Source organism: Kogia breviceps, chromosome 19 (assembly GCF_026419965.1).
Source record: "Kogia breviceps isolate mKogBre1 chromosome 19, mKogBre1 haplotype 1, whole genome shotgun sequence".
NCBI classification, from domain to species: domain Eukaryota; kingdom Metazoa; phylum Chordata; class Mammalia; order Artiodactyla; family Physeteridae; genus Kogia; species Kogia breviceps.
The window spans coordinates 3548372-3575633 of record NC_081328.1 but is presented as its reverse complement, the minus strand read 5'-3'; the positions used below and the strand labels follow the sequence as shown (position 1 = coordinate 3575633).

Below are 27262 nucleotides of genomic sequence, written 5' to 3'. Positions count from 1 at the left end.
CACCAGGGAAGCCCTACACTAGTTAATTTTTTTTTAACTTAGAAAGGATGAAAGCAAATATAAGTGTGTTAATTATTTCTCAAAGCAAGGAGTCAATTAATACTGTCTAGAAGTAAGATATGTAGTTTAGAAAGTTATTTTCTTCTTTAGCAGAATCTTTTAGGAAACCATACTCCCAGGGATAAAGAGACATTTATTACTTCAATAATTCCTTCATTTTCAAATGGAAGTTATCTATAGTTAGCATTTTTAAAAACTCACACGCACACACACACATGCAGATACACACACACACACACACACACACACACACACACACACACACACACACTGACATGGAAGGATCACCCATGTCATGGAATACTACTATTTACTTAATGCTCCCATTTGAAAAAAAAAAAAGACACAGTAATGTATACTTGTTTACTTTTGCATAGAATGTTTAGCAACAGTGGTTGCCTTTTGAGAGAGAAACTTGAGGATCTGGGTTTAGAGAGTCATACTCTACCCTGTATTTCTTACAGATTCTTCAGTGTATGCACAAGCTGTTCATTGTTGTTTTTTTTTTAAAAAAAGATGGGACTTCCCCTGTGGTCCAGTGGGTAAGACTCCGCGCTCCCAATGCAGGGGGCCCAGGTTCCATCCCTGGTCAGGGAACTGGATCCCACACGCATTCCGCAACTAAGAGTTCACGTGCCGCAACTAAGGCCCAGCGCGGCCAAACAAATGAATACATAAATAGTTTTAGAAAAGAATAACTGGCGTTATAAAGAGGAAATAAGAGGTGAGAAAGTAGGACCTGCGCATGTGTTTGGCTCTAGGAGTGTGTTTGGATACTCATTTGAACCATACCATAGAGAGGGAGGGACACAGGTCAGGTCGGGTTCCTGGGCGATGCCCTTGGGACCAACACCTATAGAAGGAAGAGGAGGGGGAAGGCTTGGGCAGGGAGCCATCCCAGCTGTGACACGGGGCCCCCGTCCTCTGCCAACTGGGCAGGAAGCCCTCAGAGATGCCGGGAGCCTGCTGGGATGACCAGGCCTTTTCTCCCTGCTCCGTCATCGGATGGGGCCCTCCTGGGAAGGGGCGTGACTTCCGGCCCTCAGTCTGGAGGTGCGGGCAGCACTCCCGCGGCTGGGGCGGCACGTCCTTCAGTAACGGGGTCCGGCTGGCACATCCGTGTCCACACGGCAGAGACTGGCGTCAGGGACAAGGAGATGGGAGGGGAGAAGGGCTGAGGTCCAGAGCAGTACTGGGGGTCACTGTGTGTCAGGCTGGCCCGCAGCTTCTTCCACTGCAACGAGAGGGAAGGAGGGGTAGGAAGGAGTTGGGTGAGTGCTCATGTGCGTGGCTGTCTGGTGGTAGGAAGGTGTAGACAACCCCCGTCAGCATCTAGGTTCTCAAAGAGGCTTCGAGAAATGCTGGAGGGATCAAAGGTAAGAAACGCTGTCTCAGGAGCTGGGGAAGTGGGCCTCCTGGGGACATGTAGGAGAGCTGCGCCCTTACGTGCCCGCGGAAGGTCTGTGCCGGGGAAGCTGAAGCAGGACCAATGATCCCTCAGGCAGGATCTCTTCCTGCAACTCAGCAGCCCAGGCCCAGAAGGTTGAAGGCAGGATGGGCTTGGATTTCCACGGCCAGGAGAGCTTGAGGGAGGAAGAGGGGGCTGAAGGCTTCTGTAGGGGAGGAGCTCAGGCTCCGAAGAGGTGTGGGACTTAGTCAAAGTCACACGGCCGGCCGGTAAGTGGTTGGGAACCAGATGAGAGAAAGTAATGCAGCCCTGGCGTACCAAAGTCAGGGTCCTGGCAGGAGAGACAAGGTACACTCACGCGGGGCAATGTGGCAGCTACTTACAAGATGCTGGAGGGGAGAACGCAGGGAGGGCACGTGCCTTGACGCTAGAAAGGGGAGGCGTCGTCACCACCCTCGGCCCGCAGAGGCCAGGCGGACAGCCATTCCAGAACCTGGTGACGCAAGGCTGTGTGGGAGGACTTCCCAACAGGAGCTGTGTCTTGCGGGACGACGGGAAGCCACCAGCCTTTGATGACCCAGCGGAGAGGGAGCCTGGGGCATAAATACCTGTTCTGCAGTCTCCCCACCACGCCCTGCCCCTTGGCCGAGGGCAAGGGGAGCTGTGGGCCCAGAGCAGGGGGCCCCCGAGGGCCAGGAAGCCGGAATCAGCACACACGACCTTGACTCCTCTGGACACCAGACACCAAAGCAATCCGGGCACCAAACTTCTTTTATCCATGAGACAAGAGCCACCATCCCTCTCCTGTGATGTGTGCAGAGGGCTCCTCTTAGACGGCCGCGCTCCTGCGACGTCGCGAGGCGGTGGGGCCAACTAAGCCCGGTGGGCACACGGGCCCCGAGGTGCAGCTGGAGCGCAGCCTGGGAAAGCGTTTCCTCTCGGCGGAGCCCGCAGGCCACGCGGTGTCGGATCCCGCGTCCGCCTGGCCCGGGCAAAGGCCCGCCTCTGGCCGGCAGCTCCCCGCAAGGAGAGGGCGGGTCCGGGGCGCGCCGGGGACAGGTTCCCTCCTCCGGGTGCTGGGGCGCCGCGACCCCCTGCCCACCGCCGCAGCCGTCGGAGCGACCCCCGCGGGCGGGCCTCTGGGCGCGGTGGGGCACAGGGCGGAGCGAGCCTGCCGTCGCCACGCCGGGGCCCGCCTCGCTGCGGAGTCGCGGGGGACACGGGTTTCGGTGACGGGAACCGGGCTCCGGGCCATTCGCTCAGGCAGCCCAGCAAGTGCGAGCCTTGCGGCGGGCAGCTGGGGGGCCGGGCCCCCGGCGGAGCTGGAGGGGCGGTGGGCGGAGCGGCGGGGGCTCGAGCCCAGAACCAGGGAACCTTCGGGCGGGAGAGATCGCGGGCGTGTTTTGGCTCAAGTCTCCCACGCTACAGGCGGGGAATCTTGGGGCCAGAGAGCGACCCGACGGGGGTCGTGGGCAGCAGGGCCTGGGGCAAGAGGGGCAGGAGGCGGCCCCTGGGGCGGCCTGTGCGCTCCTGAGGGAGAGGGGCTGCCTGCCACGTTAGCCCGACCGAGGCCCGCGGCGAGCGCCCCATTAGGTAAGCGCAACAAACCAGCCGAAAGAAAACGTAAACCCCCTACAGTTGTGCTCAGATTCAATGCGCTCCTTTGCGGGTTTCCCGAGGGCAAGACTTCTGAACAAGCTGATCCAAGGGAACCCTTCCCTGGGTCTGGGTGGCCGCGTTCCGCTGACGGCCAGGCTCGGGCGTGCGGCACCCGTGACTGCGGAGCCAGGATTGCGGGCAGGGGCTCCCGCTGGGTTCGCACAGGCTGGCCTCGGGGTGCGCCTCCGCAGAACCTGCGGCGGCCCCCACGCCTGGAGATCTCGGGGCGCGTCTCTGGGCTCCGGAGCGCAGCGAGCGCACCAGGCGAGTGGGCGGAAAGGGTCGGAGCGCGGGGTCGCGGTGCAGGTCGGCTCCGCCCCGCCCCGCCCCACGTAATGATCCGCCGGGCGCTGCTCGGAGCCGCATCACCGTGCGCATCCGGCCGCGGAGCCCAGCTCTGCGCGCAGCCGATTGCTCGGCGGTCGGGGCCGAACGCGCTCGGGTGGCCTCGGCGGCGACTTGGCCCGGGGGGCGCTGGGCTCCGCGGAACTCTCCGGGCAGTTTCCGATGCCCATGTCTTTGCTTCCTCTCTCTCCTTCCTTTCACCCGCGGAGATAAAAGTCCTAAATATAGCCGGCGGCCTCGCTCACTCTTTTTTCTTTTACACTGGACTTTGCTAACCCGCAGGACAGGGACTATTTTTGTTAGGATTATCAGAAAAACAACAAAAAAATTTAAACCATGGCATTCACACCCAACCAGGCCTGAAGTTAGCCATGTGGGAGCTACAATTCGCCTGAACACGCACAAATCATAAACCACTATTCCCCTCCCCGCAAATCCACAGAAGTCCACGACCTCTAAGCCGCCTCAGGATAGGAGGGACTTCGTTTCCCCCCTAAATAATGTGAATTTGAAGAAACCCTTCGGAGACACTAACATTTTCCCTGTCGCTTAAAAAAAAAAAAAAAAAAAAGTCCGGCTAAGCTAATGCTCAGAAATATATTCTCATGTTTTAGAAGTTTAAAAAAGCTTATAATAAGTAACTGTAATTTAAAAACTAAGGGTAGATAAATCACTTCCGAAGAAGGAGAGGGGAAAAGAGGACTGGAAAGAAAATTTCCCTGCGAATGTAAAAGGAGGAGGAAATCCTCCTCCTAAATTATTTTCCCCTCAGCCATTCTATAAGAAGATGTCTTGGGCTTGAGAGTTACCAGGGGGTCGCGCAGAGCACAGCTGGGCGCGGGGGCCCGGTGGGGGGCCGCAGGGCCACCCGAACCCTCCCGGGTCGCCGCCCCCTCTCTCGATCAGAGATGCTCACGGCCTACGGGCTTCCTCTGTGTGCTCCCGACGGAGGGGAGCCGGGCCCGGGGCAGGACTGCGGGACTCGGGACACTACCTCGAGAGGGGACAGCGAGGGGACAGCGCAGCAGGGGGCCCGGGGCTTGGCGGTTCCGCCGCCCGCGCGGACCAGGAAGGTAGCGGGGGCAGCGCTCAGCCGAGGGCCGTGCGGGGGTCGGGATCGGAAGGAACATTCTGTCCCGGAACAGCGCGGGGCCAGGCGTGGGAGGCCCGCTGGCCCCTCCGGTTAGCCGGCATCCAGAACTTCCTGAGTGCCACCGGGGTGACTGGAGCACCCGAGCTTCCGACCGGAACGCGGGGCAAGAATGCAGCAGAGTGCGGTCCCCGCCCCGCCCGGGAGGGTCACTTAGCGGAGGAAAACCCGGGAGAGAGGCTTGGAGTGGACTTGAAGTGCAGCTCAGGGATCGATTTGCTCCGAGTTGACGTTTGACTTAGAAAAAAACATCGGTGGTAAAAAAAAAAAAACAACACCTAATAATTCGTGCAACAGGTCAGCAAACCGAACCGTCTCCTAAATGAAGGCGAATTTTGGCTTTGATATTTATTCCTGGGAAGGGAGAACATTTTCTTCACCTAACGTCCTCAACACCCTCATATCCGGACAAAACTTTCTACACGTGACTTTCACACTCACTTTTCGACCAGGAAAATTTCCCCCAGCCTTTAACTCCCTGTTAATTCCTCCCTTCTTTCTCCCGACTTTTCTTTCCTCAGCACTTTGGGAAGCGAGGGAAGAATTTTTCCTGAGGATGGTTTACACTGACCCCACTTAACCGGCAGCTGGAGAGAGATCAACTCCTGGCAAAGAATAAGAAGGAAAGACTTTTTAAAAAAAAAGTTTGACAGCGATTTCCACTTAAACTTCCTAAACCGGTGCCAGTCCCGGAAGGGCCCCCCCCTCCGAATCCCGGCGTGGGGTGGGCGGGCATCTCCGGCCTGACTCTCGCTCCTCCACCCCCCTCCCTATTTCTAACACGCGCACACACGACGATCCCGCCCGCGAAACATCTGGATGGGGACTCGCGTCCCCACACACGGACAACTGCAGCCAAGGCTGGCTCCTGGGGAGCAAGTGCGGAAGTGCGCGCGGGAGCCGGGGCGCAGCGCTAGGTCTCTCCAGCATCCTTCCTTCCAGCTGCTCCTGTCACCAGCCCCTGGCTCCGCCCCTCGGAGCCCGCCCCTTGCCTCTCAGCCAATAGCAGCCCCCGACTGCTCTCCACCGCCCCAAACTCTTTCCACACCCCCACGTTCCGTGAGCCAGTTGGCTGTCGAACCCTCAGCGGAGCGGCTGGATTTGCATGGTGCTCCGTGTTTCTGGTAGGTGGAGCGACCCGTCGCTCCCGGTGGCCGGGCCCGCCCACTCTGCCTGGGTCCCCGGCTCTCTTCCTGCGCAGTTCTACTTCGCAGCCTCCGCGGGGAAGCGCCGGGGCTGCAGTCAAGGCTCGGTTCGCTGGACCGCGGGGAGGCAGCCCCGGCGAGCGGCCGTGCGGCGCGCACCGTTTGGAGGGGCCCGGGCGCGGGAGTGCGGCGCTCTGCTGTCCCCGAGCGCGGCGTCGCAGTCCCCGACCAGCAGTTGCCGCCACCCGACTTCCGTTCCAGTTGCGGCTCCTCCGGGCAGCATGTCAAAAGCCGCCGCCGCTACGGCTGCCTCCGCCACCCGGGGAAGAGCGGCAGCCTCAGCAGCAGCAGCGGCGGCCGCGGGCGCGCGGGGGCAATAAGCCGAACCCCTCGGCGTCCGGGGTACTTTCTCCGCGCTCACGGCTCCGGCGGGACCCGCGCCATGTGCTGAGCCATGCCCCTCGCCGCGCCCGCGGGCCGCGCATGGGGCAGCGCCTGAGCGGCAGCCGGTCCTGCCTCGATGTCCCCGGCCGGCTTCTGCCGCAGCCGCCGCCGCCCCCGCCACCGGTGAGAAGGAAGCTCGCGCTGCTCTTCGCCATGCTCTGCATCTGGCTCTACATGTTCCTGTACTCGTGCTCCGGCTCGTGCGCCGCCGCGCCCGGGCTGCTGCTGCTGGGCGCGGGGTCCCGCGTCGCCCACGCGCCGCCGGCCCTGGCCTCAGGTCGCGACGGACCTCCCTCGAGGCTGGCGTTCCCGGCGGCGCCAGCCACCCAGTTGGCTCCTGGCGGGGCCACGGCCGAGGGCGCCGCGAGCCAGGAAGAGCAGAGTCCCGAGGCGCCGGACTCCCCCAGCCCCATCTCTAGCTTCTTCGGCGGGTCTGGCAGCAAGCAGCTGCCGCAGGCCATCATCATCGGCGTGAAGAAGGGCGGCACGCGGGCGCTGCTCGAGTTCCTGCGCGTGCACCCCGACGTGCGCGCCGTGGGCGCCGAGCCCCACTTCTTCGACCGCAGCTACGACAAGGGCCTCGCCTGGTACCGGTGAGTTTCCCCGGCAGGGCCAGGGCTGGGGCCTGGGGCGCCGGCCGCGATCCCGACGGGGAGAGGAGGGAGACGTGGCACGTGCTGGTGGAAGTGACAAGGGTACAGCTTCGGACCACCGGGGTCCGGGAGGGGCCGGGCAACGACCGCGCGGTGCTGGCCCGCAGCGCGGTACGTACGGGGTGCGCTGGGCTCAGCTCCCGCCACAGTCCGGAGAAACTTCTCGAGGAGCTCGGGGGGCTCAGCGGCCCACGGTGCCCTAAGATTAATCCAGGCGATCTCTCCTAAAAGAAGGAGGGCAGTGGCTGCGACGGTGCTCGGGGGAGCGCGCGACCCTCTAACTGTGGCCGCGGCCCAGACGAATCCAGCCGGCGTCGCTCGCATTTTATTTTTCCTCTCGGATCCGGGACGGTCTGCGCCCCGCCGGTCGCCGTCTCCGCCCCAGACCAACTTCTAGAGCAGCTTCTGCTGCCCAGATGGGGACGGGGTGGGGGCAACGCCGTCCTGCGGAGGCCGCGGGGAGTCTCTTCGCTTTCCGAAGGGGGTCAGAGCGGCTCGCGGCCGGGCCGCCCGGGCTCCGGAGGGTGAGGCGGCGGGCGCGCGGCGCGTGGAGCGGTGCTGGTCCCTGTCGGGCAAAGGCGCGCACTGCAGCGGGCGGGAGGCACGCGGCTTTGAAGGCTTAGCGGCGCCCGGGGCTCGGCCCTCGCGTTTCCGCCTCCCGGGCCGGGGTGCTGAGAGCGCCGGGGCGGGGAGGCGTGTCTCCGCGGGCCCTTGACACTTCGGGGTGCAGAGAATATTCGGGGCCCATTGACTGAGAAATGCGGGTAGCCCAGAGGTCGGGGCTTCTGTAAAGTCGGTTCTCCGGTCGGGCTGTGGGTTCGGTTCGAAAGGGACAGCGGCCCCTCGGGGCCATCATCACGACCCCTGCTCAAGGTTTCCCGAAGTCTTTGGGGTGAGCTGTGGGGTCGCTCAAGTTTTCGGTGAGGCGCGGGTGGGCCCGCGGTCCAGACTCGGGCCTTGGGAAATCTCGTCGCCAACCAGGGGCCAGGCCACCGGCCGCCACCCCGTCTCCCCGGTCACCGTCTCCGAGCCCCGCAAACACGACTTCCTCTAGCCCCCGGCACCCCTCCAGGCCCCGTTAGCCTCCAAGAGGGTGGAGACTTAGGAAAACAAAAGGGGAGAGTCGAACCAAACCCCATTCCCTGGCCGCAGCCCCTCTTCGGGGACCGGGAGAGCTTGGAGGATAAAAGGGGGCTGACCGAGCGGATTAAAACCGCTCTCTTCCCAGCCTCGCCCTCCCCCTCGCTTTTGTCCTAACGTTTTTATTATTGTCAGGAGTTGCCCAAGTCGCGAGGCTTAGCCAGCCGTGACAGTCACCCTTCCCGCTGTCCCCGGGCCCTCGGCACCGGTTGTTGCGGATGGAGGCCCTGGAGCCCGAGCCTGGGGCCACGTCGCGGCCCCGGCAGCTGGCCGGGCGCGCGGGCCTCACTGCTCTCACCTGTGCAATGGGCGGCCCGGTTCTCCGACGCGCGACGCGGGTCAGGTGCCCGGCCGGCAGGTGGGGGCCTCTCTACTTGCCAGCTCTTGTCATCGATCGTATTGTTGTCATTTCTGCCACCGCCGCTCCTCCTCCTCGGATGGCAGTGCCGCGGGCCGGGGCGTCAGGCTGTAACTAGCGCCCGTCCAGGCAGAACCCACCGGAGGCCGGAGGCAGCCGGGGACTTTCTGAGACCAGCCGTAGTGGGGGCCGGGCTGGGAGGAACTGCCAGGAAAAGGACCGAATCCTTCATGTCGGGCGGTTCTAGAAGCACCTGGCTTGGGCAGGGGAAGTCAGCAGAGGCAGATTCGCACAGTCTCTTAGGCGGCCGCCCTCCACCTGACACGTTCCTTCTGATTGACTCAACGTCGCAGAATAAAGAACGAAGTCGCCCTGGAAAGGCTGGCGGCGCGCCTGCAGCGGGGAGCGCAGCCCGGGAGCTTCGGGCGGGCGGGACCGGCGCCCGGGGCCGCTCGCATCGCGGCCCGCGGGGCGGCTGGGCTTGGGGGGCGCTGGGGCTTGGCCGGGCCGCGGGGAGCGGGAAGTGCATCCTCCTCCCGAGCCTCCTCCCTACCCTGATGATCCGGACTGTCTGGGCCCGTGTGGGCCCGGAGGCCCAGGGCCCGCGGCGGTGACCCCGCGGAGCGCGCGGCTGGAGGAGCGAACTGCAAACGCAGCGGCCGAGGGGCGATCCCGGGCTGCTCCAGCCGCTCCGGGCGTGGCCGCAGGGTTAGTGGTTTTTTGATTTTTTTTTTTTTAAGGAAAAAAGAATAAAAGAATCTTTTCAATGCCATCTGCTTAATTACAACTTTTAAAATAATTTAGAATATTCTGGATGTCTGGGCAAATATGTGGACTTATTTTGAAGGCGGCCGTTTTAACGTGAAAAACAGACACACCGGAGAAGAAGCCTGACCCAGACGGCTTTTCCTAAAATCCGGTGTCCAGGGAGCACCCTTCGCCCTCCTCCCCCCTCCCCCCGGAGTTCAGTCCGCGGGGCCCAGCCCAGCTGCTCGCCAGAGGTGCGCTGCTCGGCGTCAACTGTGCAATGAGGCAGGAGACTGGAGAAGAGTATAAATAATAATTAGCTAGAGTTGCAGTTCAGAAACAAGTAGTTAAAGCAAGTCCTCAGCGCTAGAAAATAGGAGACAGGAGACACATCTTGAAGGCGTTAAACAGCTTCGGGCACGGATGGTTGAATCCGAGGGTCAGCGTCGTCGTCGGTTGGAGAATGAGATCTTGCCTGTGTCTGAACGCGTGGTTAGTACGTTTCTCGACTGATACACAGCCCGGCTCCGGGCCTAACCAGTAACCCAGGGCCTGGGCGGATTTGCTTGAAGTCTCCCAAGTTAATTGTAGTTCCTTCCACGTGGCAGAACTAGACGACATCAGCCCCAACGGGAGGGATCGCGGTGGGATGGAGCCCATCGTGGTGGCCACGCGGAGCTGACCCGCCACTGGCCAGAGGGTGGGTGGTTTGCCGCTGCCTTCCCCCGCTGCAAAAATCAGACGGTCCATCTAGATGCCCTGGAACCCGAGTTTGTTTTAGTCTGGGATGGAGACTCTTCTGGGTTTACTTTTCCAGTTCATCACCCAGCTCACTCTTGAATCAGGCCTCCCAAACTGAGCAGGTACTTATGAGGAGCCCACGGAGTGGCTTACGAGGACTTCCGTTTAAACTGGCCCTTACCTTCTGTTGCAGGGGGTGATGGTGTCTGAGAAACAGACGCCAGTGGTTCAGGAGAACCTCACACATATCAAGATGGAGAAACACCCACCCGGTACATTTAGGCTTTCAACATTGATTTAAACTCTGAATGGTCTAAAATTAAGTATATACATTATTTAATAAGTTTCTCTTTGATTTGGCTTAAGTTTGGTAGATTTTCACAAATTTAATGACCTCAGTTTGATATTTAAGTTAGCCAAATATTGTGTAATTACTATTTTTCTATATAGAAATATTCCTTAGACTTTACAGTGGCAGAAACTCCTTCCCAACCTTGACTCTCCTTTCCATTTTTGGTTGTATGAACTAAGCTGACACTTAAGTGCTGTGGCCCCATGAAGAAAAAGTGCTGTGTGTGTGTGTGTGTGTGTGTGTGTGTGTGTGTGTGGTTTAATCATATTGGTAGCTAACACTTACTGAATGTTTTCCCTATGTGCCAGGCACTGTTTCAAGTTTTACAGGATTAGCAGATTTAATCCTCATTACCACCCTGTCAAGTAGGTACTTTTACAGATGAAGAAGCACAGGCCCAGAGAGGTTAAGCAACTGGCCCAGGATCTCACAGCTAGAAAGTGGCAAAGCTGATACACCAACCCAGGCAGTCCTGCTCCAGAGGTCACTCTGGGCCATTCTCCCTTGATTAAATGACAGAACGTGATGTCGGTCATATACGATGAATTCAAAACTGAGTTGTTGGGGTTTTTTTGAGTTTTCTATTGCACCTCCAGTGACCTCAGTGAAGGTTGCTCACTTTGTCATTTATTTTAAAAGACCAGCTCCAGAACAGGATAGTGAGGGCATCCAAAGTTAGTTTATAACCAGAGTGAGGATAATTACATCACCATGGCAGTTTCCTTTCTCTGCCTGCAAAGGACAGTGAGAATCAATGGAGTCATTAAAATGACAAAAATATCCTCAAGTATAAAGGCTGAGAAAACATGGCAAGGGTCCCCACCGGGAGTAAATTTATTCTCTTCTATTTGTCCTTTTTAAGGCTGGGAGACATGGGAGAATACATGGGTTAAATGAGATGTTCCAAAAGCTCTTGGAATGAATTTATTCATTTAAAAAAGTACAGTGCTTCAAATCAATTCTGAAAACTTGTATTTATTAACTAGAAGACAATTAACAAAAATTACAACTAACACTTGGATAGAGCTCTTTAGGATTAGAATCTAAAACCCAGTAACTTCAGAAATCTCTGTCTCAAAAGAGAACTTTCCCTACATTTTAAATTTAACAAATGCTGAGAAAACTAATTTCTCCCCTCTTTTCCTACTCTATTTCTAAAAACTTGGTGGCAAAGACTGTTTCAGTCTTCCCTGAGGGAAATTTAAGATAAGATCTGATTGGGGATAATCCTTTTTGAAGTAATTGCATTTTTTCAGTCCAGGAGTTTAAATCAAGTATGCAGCTCACTTCAGGCTGCTGGGTGAAGATCAAAAATCTACATTTATATGCAACAATTTGAAATACAAACCATCATGTTACAAAGCTGTCAAGATTTATTAGCAAGACAGTGTAGCATGTGTTGGACTCTGTTTTCAATTAGGCACCTAAATTAGACCATAAAATGGTTGATTAATCTTTTACAAGTTGAGGGGAAAATATAACATAAATTAACCTAATCATAAGTGTTTTCCCAGATGCTCTGAGTTAATAAAATGGTCAATATTAAATAGCAACCTATTTGTTTTAGGTGAATAAAATGCTGAAGTGCATGAATTAAATTATACTTATCTTCCAGATGATATGCTATTATTGAACAGGTCTCTAAAAATCAGGTTGCAGCCCATGTCTTTAAAATATATATATCAAAATAGAATACTGCAACTTGACTAAGCTACTAAACTAGATTTTGCTTTTTTAATGGAGCCTGATTATTGAAAATTTACAATTTAATATAGACTAATATTTATAAAGGATATTTTTCCCAGCTAAAGTTGTATTACTTGCCATTTTAAAGGGAGCTGTCACAGCTTCTGTTTTTTTCTGGTTTGGTGTGTTTATTTTTTGTCTGAAGAAAAGCTTTTATTTAGATAGTTTGAAAAATCAATATGTCACAAAAAACCTCATTTCAAATATCTATGCTGATGTACCCTTTTGTTGAAAACATTGTAGAACATAAGGTTTTCTGATCATATAAGATAAGCCTTTGCATCACTAAAATTATTTAGAATTAAAAGCACACCAGGAATTTTTTAAAAAAAGATTCACCAGTCGGTTCGTGTTATGAATCAGGGAAGTGGCATTTATTTAAAGCTTCAGGACTGAAATACGTGACCAAGGCTGCCTGCTCACCGCTTTCTATGTCAGTAGTTTTTCAATACTTTATGCTCTCAATTCTATGAACATGGAAATTAAGTTGATTGACAGAAACACAAAAAGTCCACTCTAAAGGCACAGCATAATGAGCACTTCCTTTGCTGTGAATAGACTTAGTTTCCAGATAGGGTGCTACCTCTCTCTTTTAACAGTCAGTGATTTCAGACAGTAAGGGAAATTTCAGTGCTAGGCTGTCGGGATAGTCAGGAATCCCAGCAAAATGAATTCCCCAAGTATGTGGCATATTTTCAAGGGTAATGAGTACAATATGCTACCTACCTCAAATGAAAACATTTCCCATGACCGAAAAGAAATAAGATACTGATATCTCTGAAAACTATTCGGGAGTAGAGCATGAAACATTAAAAAAATATATATTTAAAAGATTACCTTGTTAGAGCTCTCCTATTCCTCTCAAACTATATCAAAATAAAACTAACATCAAATAAAACTGGTATTAGCATATGTTCCTTTCTCTTTCTGATTTTAGATTTGGGGAAAAGTTTAGGATGCGAGGAGCAATTACTAGCCTACTAATATGATAATAAATAATTTTCATTCCAGCCAAGAGACTGTGTGAAAATACTGCTCGTGCTAATAATATCCCCCATTAATTTTCTCTGTACATAGATAAGGGTGACATCGGTTTCCTTTATATTATATCTGAAATTATTCCTTTAAATACACATTTCTGTGACTTGAAAAATATTAAAAATAGCCGAAGTTACTGGGGCATTAAGAAAATGTGCTTCATTTAGTCATGGATGGAGCATTTTAAAATAGCAAAGTTGGAATGCAGTTTGTTGCCTCCCAAAGAGAGCTGCTTTTAAAAATTACGAGTCCAGATCTGGGGAAAGGGAGCTGGTATAAAGAGTACTGCCAGCAAGGCATTTATATTTTCTACCTGCATTTTAAAAGTATGTGTGTGCGTATACACATACGTATTCACTGTGACTTTAAGTTGATACATTTGTTACAGAACAGATAAACTCTTGGCATAAAATATTTTTGTCCCTAAGTACCTATAGCAAATGTGTTAAAATAAGACTGGTATTGTAAATTGCGTTTCAGCCCAAGCTAGACTGTTTTGTGCCAAGGGGTCACTTTTAAACCCTTTTGACTGGGTTGTGAATGATTCCATGTGGGTTCAGCAAGCAACTTGGGGGCACATGATTCAGAATCCCTGTTTTTTCCCCAGATCTTTGCCCCACAATACTTAACAAGGGTTACACTTACTTAGAAACCCACAAAATGCTGAAAGATGGTTCTGGGCAATACGAAGCTTGGGGCAACAAATGGAGAGTGAAAAAAAAAAAAAAACGCACATACACAGTGGGAAGAGAAGTAGAAGCAGATTTTCCACGCACACTCGATTTAATGAATGGGGGCAGGAGGGAGGCACTGGTGACAGAAGTGTCCACCATGGCCCAGCAGGGGCGACGGGCCACGTGTCTGCTCTCTGGCAGCCAGAGGGGCGTCCACGCGGACCCCCGGCTCTGGAAGGGTGGGCGACGCGCAGCCGAGGGCGCGGGACATGCTCTGCGGCGGGCATGCCTCGGAGACCAGTCAGCACGGCCCCTGGGTCGCGTGGGACCCCCGCATCTGGTCCGAGGAGGCAGATGGTGGTGCCGCCTCGTGTCAGGCGCGGGGCCAGCGGCCCGGCTGCCCCTCCGCTCCTCGGGTCGCTAGCCGCGACCACGTGACCAGCCGAGCCCCGTGCTCCCGCCTCACCTGTTGGGCGCAGCTGGGCCGAGCATCCCGCGCTCGCTGAGGGTGATGCCGGCGGGCCCGGCCCCGCGCTGATTGGCCCTAGCATCTGTCAGGAGACCAATGGCAGCCCGTCTGCACGATGGCACCGCCCAGAGGGGCGGGCAGAGAGGCGCGCCCCGCCCGGGCCAGGCCAGGCTTCCCAGCTGCTGCGCATCCTTTCCGGGAGGCGAGCGGATGCTGAGCTGCTCTCCGAGGCTTATCTGCTGATCTCTGTGTCTCTTCCCTGAACGTTTGCCTCTGTTGGGTGGAGCAGTGAGGACGGAGTCAGACTCTCCCGTCCCAGCAACAGTGGCGTCGGACGTGGGTCTGAGTGAATGAATTCTTCAGAGCCGGACGTGGAAGCTTTGTCTTTTTAGGGCCTTATTTTGGGCGCGGAAGAGGGTGGGCTCAGTTTTCAACCAGCACGTTTCTTTTCTTTCTCCCCCTCCGCCCCTTAGCGCCCCCCTCCTCACCTTTTTCTGTTTTGGGCAAAGAAATATATAATCCTCAATTCACCCACTTCGATAAAGGGTACTTAAAATGCGATTCAGTAAATTCAATAGATAACCAAAAATAGGTTCGTTCCCATAATGTGACCCGTCAAGTGACGGGATAAAGAGAAAAAGTGGGAAAGAGTCCGACGGATCGGAGAGGAGGGAAAGGAAAAGCAAATAATTCTCAGCCCCCTTCGGAAGTTTTTTCGGAGATGCAGGAGATGACCTGCCTTAAAAGGGCAGGAAGCTCACTTAGGATATTGCTTGTTGGTTGCAGGAGATGTTGAAGAAATGCAGGATTTGGTCCACATGTTCATTAAAGTAGTCTCCCTGGGGGAGGCGACACACCCGGCCAACAATTAAGAGAACAGTAACCTCCAGATCACTCCTGGTGGCTGCCCCACCCCCCCGCGGTGAGGCATCTCCCTCCCCATCCTCACCCCTCTGGCTGGAAGCCCGTCCTGGCTCAGCCCAACCTTTCCTCTCAACGCGTGCTGATCCTTGGGTCCCTGGTGCCCTCCATCTGCCTGTTGCAGCCTCCAGACGCTTAGTATATGTTGATGCTGCCCGTTAACACAGATATACAAAGAAATAAACATCCTGTCCCACCGAAGAGCTTTTACAGATAGATGCCCAAATGTGTGTGGTAGGGGGTGGGAGAGCAAGGTAGGGAGGTCTCATCACTTTGTCATTGATTTGAAATACTTAATGGAGGAAGGGAAAGGTGAGCATTTTAAGTCTCTTTCTGTAGTCAAAGTCATTCTTATAAATCGTGTTGACCTTTTTTTTTTTTTAACCTATTCCAGCAAGGATTTGTTGAGCACTTAGCTTTTAAAAATATATAAAGTTTATTTTTTTAGAGCACTTTTAGATTCACAGCAAAATTGAAAAGACAGAGTTCCCATATACGTCCTGCTTCTCACAGATACAGCTTCCCTGCTCTCAACCTAAAGCCCCAGAGCCACACATTTGTTACCATTGATGAAGCTACACTGCTCATCACTGTCGTCCAAAATCCATAGTTTACATCAGGGTTCACGCTTGATGTTACACATTTTATGGCTTTTGACAAATATATAATGACACGTATCCATCATTATAGGGTCATACGGAAAGTATCCTTGCCCTAAAAATGCCCTGTTTGAGCACTTACTTTTAGCAAGGGCCCTCCCGGGCAACACTTGAGGTCCCAAGGAGGTTCAAGAGATGTGACCTTGTCCTTGAGGTGCCCTGTTAGTCAGTGAACTAAACTCCACAGGCTCAAAGAGGTCTCAAAGCAAGTTCGGCGCTGGCTAAAAATAACCATTAGTCCTGCTGAGCCACTAATACATCTAAGAACCATTTTAAGGAGATGGGAGTATGTGTGATAAAATATTCAATGGTCAAAATTAAGAAATGTGATTTTGTATTTTATTTTCCGGGAACCTTCCAGAGAGAGCTAAGGAGAAGGAGGAAGGAGAGGGAAAGTCAGTTACTAGGTGATGTAATAGGAAAAAAGATAGCTCTGCCTTAGCGATTGAGGCCTGTTGTGTGCAGGCCAGTGGCCAGGGTGCATTTCATCTTAGCGGTGATACTTCCTGTGTGATTTTCCACATTCTGCAGAGGAAGAAAGGGACCTCACAGAGATGGCCAAGGTCTTACAGCTGTATCTGTAGGTGGCTTAGCCTCCTGAACCCAGTGCCTCCCTGAGGGCCCTTCAAACTCTGCAACATGGAGCTTCTCTCCGTGGCTGAAATGTGACATGATGTTCCTTCTGGACCAGTTTAAGCCATGTCTTTTGTCGTTTCTTTCCTCCCCTCAAACACAGACTTTTCCATATAAAATATCCCCAAGCTTATATTTTTTTTCTCTCTTTTTCTGTCCCAACTTACGCTCACTCCCTGCACCGTCTCTGTGGCAAGCATGTCTGCACTGAGGCTGGCACTTTTCATACCTGTCACCCCTGCACCGACCCGGGGCTCTGGCATCTTCCCTGGAGCCCTTCCCCCCGCGATGAGATCTGTTTGTTTGATGCCCCTTTACTGACCTCAGCTCCCTTCATCTCCTCATCTGCCAGCCCACCTCTCCTCTCACCTGTCCCTGGAAGCTGCCCCGCCATGAACAGGACACTCAGATTCTTAGTTCTCAAGATGATACCGAAACCCTCTCCACTCACTTCATATGGTCTCTTCATCTGCTGTGTCATCTGACACCCTAAACACCCTCTCCCCCCGCTGTGCAGACACCCACTTTGGTAGTGTCCCCGGCAGCTGGCAGGAGGTCTTATCCCAGAGCAGCCCTGGCCCACTGAGTTCCTACCCTCGCCCAGAACTCGGACCTTATAGCTCTCCAGCACTGCTGGTCACCAGCCCTGACCCATGCCAGGGGCCCCGTGTGCTCTGGTCCTTATGAATGATGTCCTCTAACTTCAGGCATCGGTTAACATGTCTCTCCACACACAGGGGGAAACTCCAGAGAAATCGCAGCATCTGTAGGACTTCCACTGGTTCAGTCACCTCTCCATGTGGTCTTAATTTCTACACTGCCCAAGACTTCCCTCCATCATTTCCAGGAAGTGCTGTATTCTCTCTTTTCTATATTATTTGAAGAAAATACAGACATCGTATTATTTTACCTATATATCTGGCCTATATATATTTTTTGTAGTCAAATTTTATTCACATGCCTATAAAAAAGTGTACCAATCAGAAGTGTGCACCCTGGTGAAGTTTCACAGCCCGCATCCCCGTATGACAGGCGTTCCAGAGTCCCCAGAGCCACGCCTAAGACCCCTTCCAAATACCGTCCCTGTCCCAGGGATAACCACTGTCCTACCTTTTACCACCACGGATTGGTTTGCCTGTTGTTGGACTCAATATAAATGAAATCCTTGACTGAATATTTTTCGGGTGTTAAAAACATGCAAATTCATTGCCAATATTGACAGATTTGGAGATTTCACATACAAATCAGATTTTGTTTTTTTTTTTAATTTGTATTTTATACTGGAGTATAGTTGATTAACAATGTTGTGTTAGTTTCAGGCGTACAGCACAGTGATTCAGTTATATACGTGTATCTATTCTTTTTAAAATTCTTTTCCCGTTTAAGTTGTTACAGAGTATTGAGCAGAGTTCCCAGTGCTCTATAGTAGGTCCTTGGATTTTAAATATAGCAGGGTGTACCTGTCAATCCCAAACTCCTTAACTATCCCTCCTCCCTGCCACCCACCCGCCACCCCGATTTTCTTTTTTTGATGAGGGATCTGACCGTTCTAGGCCTGCCTTTCTCATGGCAGCAGCTGGCTGGAGCTGGAGAACAGCTGTGTCTATGACCGGGTGCATCTTCTCTTCCTTGGACACAGTTTCCACTGTTCCTTATTGTCTCACACTTGGCCTGCTTCACTCATTTGTCACCTGCCTGGTCCGGCTCGACACCAGGCAGCGGGGAGCTACAACCTGTCCCCCCTTCCTTCGGGTATGTGCTGTTTCAGGATTGAATTTCCTCGTGGACATTCTCGTCCGATGTTGGCATTAGCTTTTCTACTAGACTTAGTTTTCATTTTACACCTCTGTAGGGATCCTGGGAGAGGATGCGCGGAGGTCTGTTGGCAGGGTGCCATTTAGAAACAGAATCACCATCATCAATGATTTTTAATGGATGCTTCTCCCATTTAAACTTTTTTTTTAGTTCTTTAACAGACTCTCCTTCCTTGTGGCCTCTTGTCGGCAACCCTTAGGGTCAGCTCCTTGCTACGACACTGTGTGACCTCGAGCAAGTCACTTTATCTGTTTGGTGTCAACACCCACGCTGATCTATCCCCTGTCCAGTGAGTTCATTGATCAGGGCCTTGGATTTTGTAGCCACATAAGAGGGCTTATAATAGCTTTAAACGCTTACTCTCAGGCCTTGTCTTTATCTCCTGGAGGACCCTTGGCAGGTGGAACCCAGATCACACTTTGAGAAGCACTGTCTCAAGTTTCTTCAGTGAAAGAAAGTTCCGAAAGATTAATAGGTGATGTAGAAAAAAATGGTTCCATGTTAGCACATTAAAGGCCCTGATAAGTACTGTAACCAAAGAAAAACCCCCAAATCTGTTTAATTGTGTTGAACCTAGCGTTTCCCCCGATTACAGAATCCTCTTTTCATTCAATGCCAACTGATAACCCGAGGGAGGGGTGTTTGGCGAATGCCGGTGTGGGGGTGTGGGGCACGTTATCAGAACAGGTCTCCAAGGTCACTTGCAGTTCAAGAGTTTGACCCCTGACCCTGGGCTCTGTCTGTCCACCTTTACCCCTTGGAACAGGCCTGCCCCTCCTTTTTTTTTTGGCCGCTCAGCGTGTGGAATCTTAGTTCCCGGACCAGGGATCGAATCCTCTCCCCCTGCAGTGGAAGCGCGGAGTCCTAACCACTGGACCGCCAGGGAAGTCCCAGCCGCCCCTTCTTATTGGGAGTTAGATTCTATACTTGTGCTACTGGGACATCATCTCAAATGTATTGTGTCCGCACCCCCTTTGCTCCTGGGACGATGGGTGAGAATTTCAAGCTGGGTCTTGCTACAAGCTTCTTTAGCTGGGCTTCCACCGCTGCTTCCTCAGCAGGCTAATTGCCGGTTCGGCTTTCCAAGAAGATTATTATGTCTCTTTTCAAAGGTAAGCACTCGTCTCTGTGCTGTGTATATGGAGCAGGATGTCTGATGGTGCTGGATAAAGGGGCAAAGCTGTTTTGCACCCTGCCTGGCCCAGGGTCGCCCCCGGGGTCTGCACGCGTGCCATCATCACACCAGGCTGACCGCTCGCCCTGCACGGAATTCTGAGAAGTAACAGCAGGGCCGCGAAGAAACGCTGGCAGCCTTGAGCTGCAAACAAAGCCAGTCGCTTTTTTTTTCTTTTTTAAACATGCATTTCCCCCCTCTTTGTGTCGGGGCCAAGGGGGGACACTTAAAAGTGTTCTTCAGTTTTACAGCACCGGAAACGAAGGAAACTTTCGGATTAGGTGTCGCCGGGAAAGGAGATGCGTGGAACCTTTTCCAGAGAGAGATGGGGGATAACTTTACCTGTTTGTACAAAACTTAAGTTACAGGAGGATCTGGGTTTCCCGTCCACGCACTCTGCTTGCTCGGACGATCTTGTTATCTCCCGACACACTTAGCAAGGACCCTTCCTCGTATTTGGTGAAATCCGAACTCCAGTTTGTGTGGCCCCCTCACCGCGCTTCTGGGTCTGGGGGTGTGTCTGGCCAAGGTGTTTCCCACGGTCTGGAGGTGAACAGTTTCACACCAGAGAGGGGTCCTGGATGCTGTACTCCCGACTCGTTTTTCATTCTTATCACACTTCCTCTCCTATAAAGTTACGTATCTTTTACCGGGACACTTAATACCCACCTTCTCTTCCTACGGGGCCTGTGAACATCGGGCAGTAACGACGCAGCCTTCTCGCCAAGTCGTGACCAGAGAGCGTCTAGATGGCGGTCCTAATGGGATACCGTGGAGTCTCCCGTTCCTTCCTCCGTGATTTAATTTCACCCACCAGACAGTTTGGAACAACTAGGATGGGCCAAGCAGTAGGAAAGCACTTGGGAGAATCAGATGTTAACCCGTTATCAGACGCCTCAAGGAGCTCACGCTCTTGCTCAAGGGGCCATAGTGAGAGATAATATAGAGCAAAGTGAGAAATGCCATGGGAGCAGAGACAAGGGGCCCCAAAGGAGAGGTCCCTGTTGAGCTGGGCTTTGACGTATGGATAGGAGTTTTCTGGCTGATTGTCCCAGAAAGCTGATTGGAAAGGATTCAGGGCAGAGCAGCTCTGTGGGAAAGGCCCAGAGGAAGGCCTGGCCAAGTGATGGGGACATGCGTGGGGGTGGGGAGAGGGCCCAGGAGGCCAGCTCGGAGGTGGAATGTTATGTTGAGGATAGGTCGTCAGCTCACTGGAAGACTTTGGGGGCAGCAGAGCCTCCCATACTGAAGAAACTCAGACGTGACATGAATTGTGCATTTGAATCACATGAATGTATTTTTGAGGAAAAGGAAATGATTCGGTCTTTCCAAGGCAGAGGAAGGAAGAAAATGTATAGATGGTTCTCTGGGGTGATCAACACCCAGCCCCGCTGGATGGTTTCTGTGAGGCTCTTGGAATTCCAGGACAAGCATGTGTCCCCGTGGTGCTCAGGAGAAGGGACAGGCCACGCCTCCTCACCCGTGACAGAGCCCACACACCCCTCTTCCCTGTTGCCTCTGTGGGTGACTTGAATGACTGTCCCACAGGGCTTTGGGGGGAAGAGAGCCCTTTGTTCCCAGGTCCCAGCCGGGCTCCGGATGCCGGTAAGAACCAAACGGCCACAGCCTGCAGGCAGGGCCGCCCACCTCCTCCTCCTCTGGTCCCTAGTTCTGCTGGGGGTCGGGGAGAGCCCTGTCATTCCTCTAGGGGGGACTTCTGCACGAGCAGAGGAAGCCAGGGGAGGAAGAGGCCGCGTGGCCCCCACTCCCCGGGGCTGACCCCGGCCGCTGTCTCAGAACCCGGGCAAGTTGGGAGAAGCGCACTGGCTTCCTGGTTGCCAGCAGCCCCAGAGCGGTTTAGCTTTATAGTCACCGTGGAGGAGCTCAATTAAGCTTGGGAGCCTCCCGTGTCAGCTTATAGCAGTGGTGGCATTTACTGGTCAATCCCGGCTTAGAAGTGCATCTCCCTTAGATCCAGGGGCTACTTCTGTTTAGAAGAAACAGATCCGAGAGGCCGAGGGGTGAGCTCCGCAGAGCCCGACTAAGGGCTCCTGGTTGGGGGGCTGCCAGTGTGGGCGGGGGTGGGCCCTGTGCACTGACCCTGTCTCTCCCCATCTGTCCCCTCTGGTGGAATGTCCTGTGACTCCCATTTTTAGGGTGGCTTTCTTCCAGCTGGAAACAGAAGTACGGAACAGGCTCGTGGCTTTTCTGTGTTCTGTCAAAGGAGCATTTGCCAGGGAGACATGCGTGCCAGCTTCTTCGAGACTTAAGCTTGCATTCATCTTGAGGCCTCTGATCAAAGCCGCCTCACCTTCCCCCAGATGGTGTCTTTGGGAGATGTTGGCCGGAGGGGACGGGAAGCGCCAGGGCACCTATGGGTGTGCGTCCTCTGTGGTTGCTCGGCCCCCAGCTGTGTTGGGGGACGGGCCCCAGGAGCTGGAGCTGTGGACCCGGCACTAGTGGGCCCAGCGGTCTGGGCTGCAGGTACAGAGGCCCCCCGCGTGGCTGCGCCATCCAGGTTCAGCCGTGTGATCAGCTTAGTTAGTCCCACTTACTTTTTTTTTTTTTTTTTGATACGCGGGCCTCTCACTGCCGTGGCCTCTCCCGTTGCGGAGCACAGGCTCTGGACGCGCAGGCTCAGCGGCCATGGCTCACGGGCCCAGCTGCTCCGCGGCACGTGGGATCTTCCCGGACCGGGGCTCGAACCCGTGTCCCCTGCATCGGCAGGCGGATTCTCAACCACTGCGCCACCAGGGAAGCCCCCACTTACTTTTATTGCACGCGGCCTCCGTCGAGAATTTCCCAGGTGCTGGTTGCTTTTGCCACTTACATTCTAACTTAGATGTGATGCTGTTTTGTCTTCACGGTAAAATCCTTTGTCTTTTCTCTACTCAGTGGAGTCTATCAAGAGGATAGCCTGGGGGAAACAGACATCATGGGCACCCCTGGGGATTGTGTCCATTGGAAACCAGCAGCGGGGACAGAGAATTGGGGACGAATCCAGTCGATTTCACTCAGCTCGCGGTGTCCCTGGATTTACAGTGGCCACTGATGTCAGTTTTGCTTCTTAGAGTTACATATCGATTTTGTCAATTAATTGAGCAGCTACTCTGTGCCAGGCTCTGGGGGTGCAGAGATTTATTCATTGCACGATTATTATTGAGTGCCTATCTTATGAACACTGATCCTGCCCTCCTGACACTTACATTCTACTAGGGAGATGGGCAGGAGACTGATGATACACAAACAAGCTAATAAAAATAGAAGGTCTCCTGCAGTGATAAGAACCGCGAAGAGAAATAAAACAGAGAGAGGGGATGGAGAGTTGTGGGAGAGAGGATGATGGGAGAAAAGGGCTATTTTAGGCCTTTTTAAAGAGGTGATGTTGGGTAGAGACCGGAAGGAAGAGAAAGGGCATCTGGGGGCCCCGGGAATGGGATCACGTCCCTGTGAGAAGTCACTGTGATCAGAGATCAAAGAAAGAGGGCAGGTTAGGGGCAGAGAAGAAGCTCTGTGTGTTCTTAGTGTAAAGGGGTGCCAGTTGGGGGTTCTGTAAATGAGGGAGGGGACAGGGCCTGGCCCACACCATGGATATTGACTACAGAGCTCATGAGTGAAGTCGGGGGTTGAGGTGGCTGAATATAGTCGTGTGGTGTGTGATACAGGCAAAAAGAGGAGGATGCTCAAGGCAAAGAAATATTGCAGAGGAAGGAGTGATTAAATCTGTCGAAGTGGGGAAGGATCTCTCCTGGAAAGGATTCAGAGAAGAGGTAACGCAGAACAAGGTTTTGACGGATGAATAGGAGTTCGTGTACAGACCAAGTGAGGAAGGGGGAGTCTTCTTGGCAGAAGGAACACATGTGAAAAGCCCAGGAGGCTTATGTGAAAAACTGTCGTGGACACAGGGAAGCACCAGCAGGGCAGAAAGGAAGGCAAGTGGGACAGCGTCAGGGGGACTGAGGGCTTTGGTGAGTGAGCCTTTAGCATCATGACTTCAAAGGGTAACTAGTGTGGTTCATTATGCATCTTTCCTCTCTCTCTCTCTCAAGCACTTCAACTTGGAAGTGGGATTTACAAAATGCCACTGAATAGTGTGAAATAGGAATTGCTTTTGCTGGTGATCAGAGAATATGCCCCACCCCCCAGAAAAATAGGCAAAGGCTGGGATCCCCTTGGGATGTGCTCAGAGACCCACATCCTCTAAGCTGGGTGCTTTTTCCTTGCCTGGATGGAGCCCGTCATTAGGGTAGAGCCCAATGCCGTGTAATTAGAAATCCCACTTCTCGGCTCGAGGACCTGCGCAGCAACGGCCCCTCGGATGCTGGGTTGCAACTGTCTTAGAAGCTGCTTGGGGCTTCGCTGCCACAGCCAAATGCCAAACCTGGTAGTTACAAGGTAGCTTTGCAAGCACACACCTGTTCTGAAGGTGCAGGGAGGGCCTGCTGCCCCCCTCACTGGAGCGTATGCCTCTACACAGACCATCCCCAGGGAAGCTGGGTGCACGTGTGTGTTTATCCCCTGCCCCCGTTCTCTCTCTTCACCCTCCCCCTTCCTGTCTTTCTAATCTGAACACTTCTTACTCTGTCTCTCTCTGAATGCCACGTTTCTGACCATTTTGTCTCAGGAGGCCACCTCTTTGGCTGTTTTACTAGGCGAGACCCCAGTGAACTGTGCTTTTCTCTGAAAACCAGGAACGTCTCACCCCTTTGGCTGTGTTGTGCTTCTTCTCGTTCAGAAGAGACACTGCACAGAAGGGCCCAGCTTGGAGGGTGGAAGGATGCTGCTTGGCGGGGCGGGGTTTGGTGGTGGAGTTTTTCCCCAGGATCTCTCATCAGATATTTTCCACTTGACATTCCTGGTTTATAGCCAGGCTAATTTAATTTCCAGCTGACAGGCAACTCCCCGCATGATGGTAATCTCAAATAGTTAATGGGCTAGAACAGGAGGCAGCCTATTGAGTTGATTCTTGGGGGCTCTGCTCAGTGGCTTCCCAAGACTAATTTATCAGCCTGTTTTTCTTGGTTGGAGTGGATTGTTCAGCCTGGCACAGCGTTTGTGTCTCACTGCTTCTAAAGGAGGGCAGAGCAGGTATAGCCTCAGGTCAGCTCCTCTGCCCGAGACACCCGAAAACACCTTGTGAGAAATGTTGATTCTTTCCCTGGCCCCAGCAGGGTGGGTAGCAAGCAAAGCCTTCTGGGTGAGCCGTATAGAGCCGCCCCGGTCTGTGATGTTGGTCCTATAGGATTGGAGGGCGAGTGCTTTTCCTCCTGCAGGACACTGGAATTTCGAGAGAGTTCTTTAGGAGACAAATACTGTCGAAAAAAACCAGGGCTAAAGCACGCAATACAGAATAGGAAGGGTGACAGAGGGATTAGGGCTGTGCCTGGGGAAGGATCATCTGATGATTTTCAGTTCTGTGATCATTTGTTTCGGTTGCGTTGGGTGAAAAATGAACTCCTAAAATAAAGGCAAAAGGGCAGAAGTGCAGGCAACCAGTGAGACGTTTAGCTTTCACTTTCTAAATTATTCTCTCTCTCCATATATATATATATATATTTATGTTTATTCCATTATAATTTTTACCCTTATAATTCCCCATTTATTTTTTATTTTATTGTCTGAAAGAAGAGGGGAGACGGACGCCTCTTTAGAAAGGGGGTAGGTGATAATAGATGGGTCAGATGGGTCTGGGGGGATGGTTGCTGTATTTGAGCATTTTAATCCTGGAGGTTCGTAGAGCTGCTGAGAACCGGGGTGAACGTGGCATTCGGAGTTGAACCTTCTGAAGCCCTCGTCCCTGCTTTGCCGTGGCTGGATACTTGGGGCAACTCCATCTAACCTCCCTCAGCCTCACTCTCCTGGCTCTAAAGTGGAGCAGACACCCCTCGGAGAGCCTGGGTGCCCAGTCCTTTCTGGTGGATACAGTGCCACCCGCGGGTCTCAGAGTTGACCTCATAACGGCCAAGGAAGAGAGAGACGCATCTTCTGATCACAAGGAGGCCTGGCCATTCTTGCCTGGAGGCGGACCGGCTTCCCTGTTGAGCGTCCCAGCGGGCAGTGTCTTTGTGGCCTTACAGGACCACGTGCAGACCACTGTCACGCCAGCTCATCATATCAGTGTCGCTAAAACACAGAGGCGTGTCCCATTTGGAGGTAGTTCAGGCAAAGCATTGGGGGGTGAGCAAAGCTTGGGGGTCCTAGCTGTGACGCTGACCTCACAGGTGGCTGGAGAACACGTGTCCACCGTGCTGTGTAAGCTGACTGCCTAGCACACCACCTCGGCTGGGCTTCCGGTGGTCGGGCGGCCGGCTGGCGGCCGGTGCACCGCTGATGAGCCATCCCGGGGCTCCCCACCCGTGCCCGTGGATGTGGCCCCCGCGGCCCTGCAACCCCCCTGAGCCTGGGTGCTGAGGCTGATGTGCGTGTCACACACGGGCACTCTAGCACCCAGCCCTTTCCCCCAATTCTCTGTAACCCCTAAAAGTGGAAGCGCCCTGCTCTGAGGGCACAGCTCTGGGGCTTGCAGCCTGTCAGTGAGGGTAACATTCTGTCACGATCGTTCACAAGCCCCATTTCTGTTCTGAGTAAGAGGAAAACCCTCTCTCTTCAGAGGAAGCGGGGCCCCAGGAAAGGGGGTCCTTCCTTGGACAGACACTGTTTGTCTCGTAAAGAGATCTCTTGGAATTCCAGATCGTGGAGACAGCTTAAGGAGATGCAGAGTATATATACAATGGAATATTACTCAGCCATAAACAAGAATGAAATTCTGCCATTTGCAGCAACATGGATGGACCTAGAGGGCGTTATGCTGAGTGAAGTAAGTCAGAGAGAGAGAAAGACAAATACTTATGGTATCACTTATATGTGGAATCTAAAAAATAAAACAAACTAGTGAATATAACAAAACAGAAGCAGACTCACAGACACAGAGAACAAACTAGTGGTTCCCAGTGGGGAGAGGGGAGGGGGGAGGGGCAAGATAGGAGAAGGGGATAAAGAGATACAAGCTACTATGTAGAAAATAATCTACAAGGATACACCGTACAACACAGGGAATCTAGCCAATATTTTATAATAACTTTAAGTGGAGTATAATCTGTGAAAATACTAAATCACTATGTCGTACACCTATAACTTATATAATATTATAAATCAACTATACTTCCATTTTTTTTAAAAAAAGAAAAAGAATAAAAGAAGATGGTCGGGGCATCAGCTCTGGCACCTTTATACAGTGAGTTGATTCCACACCTCTTTTTGTTACCTGGTCGTCCTACCTGCTTCCACGTGAGAAGTTCATCGACGTGCGCTCAGCCAGCCCAGGGAGACAATGGCCTTGGAGGGGTTGGGGGGCTGATTAATTTCCCAAACGTGCTAATGGGGCAGCGGAGAGAGTGTCTCTTGTTCTCTCCTTTAGCGGGTGTTTGCTCACGGGCTTAATGCTGCGTGTTCCCAGCCCCGGATTTGGAAGTGGATTCATTTGGGAAAGTAGCAGCTTAAAGGTCTTTATTTGGTTTTGCGGGTGAATGGAGAGCAGCGCTGAGCATCTCAGGGAGGGGTGGCCATTGTTCGCGGCTGGTCTCCGAGGAAAGCTCCTACCCCACCCCAGGCTGACCTGCCTGGACCCAGAAAACCTTTTCTTTTTCTTTTTTTTTTTTTTTGCAGTACGCGGGCCTCTCACTGCTGTGGCCTCTCCCGTCGCGGAGCACAGGCTCCGGACGTGTAGGCGCAGCGGCCACGGCTCACGGGCCCAGCCGCTCCGCGGCACGTGGGATCTTCCCGGACCGGGGCACGAACCCGCGTCGCCTGCATCTGCAGGCGGACGCTCAACCACTGCGCCACCCGGGAAGCATCCAGAAAAACCTTTTCTAGCTTAGAAACTGCGGTGATGCTCACCTTCTCTCCATTTCTGCTTTTTACCTACGGACACA

At 53.2% G+C, this 27262-nt stretch overlaps 1 protein-coding gene across 1 annotated transcript in view; it reads left to right on the top strand.

Moving 5' to 3' along the window:
* The first annotated feature begins 5210 nt into the window (after positions 1-5210).
* Positions 5211-27262, top strand: part of LOC131746811 (heparan sulfate glucosamine 3-O-sulfotransferase 3B1) — a 40434-nt gene continuing 18382 nt past the window's right edge. The window contains exon 1 of the mRNA XM_059048521.2: positions 5211-6804. Coding sequence (XP_058904504.1) covers positions 6251-6804 — 554 coding nt within the window. The 5' untranslated portion in view covers positions 5211-6250. The remainder of the gene's footprint in view (positions 6805-27262) is intronic.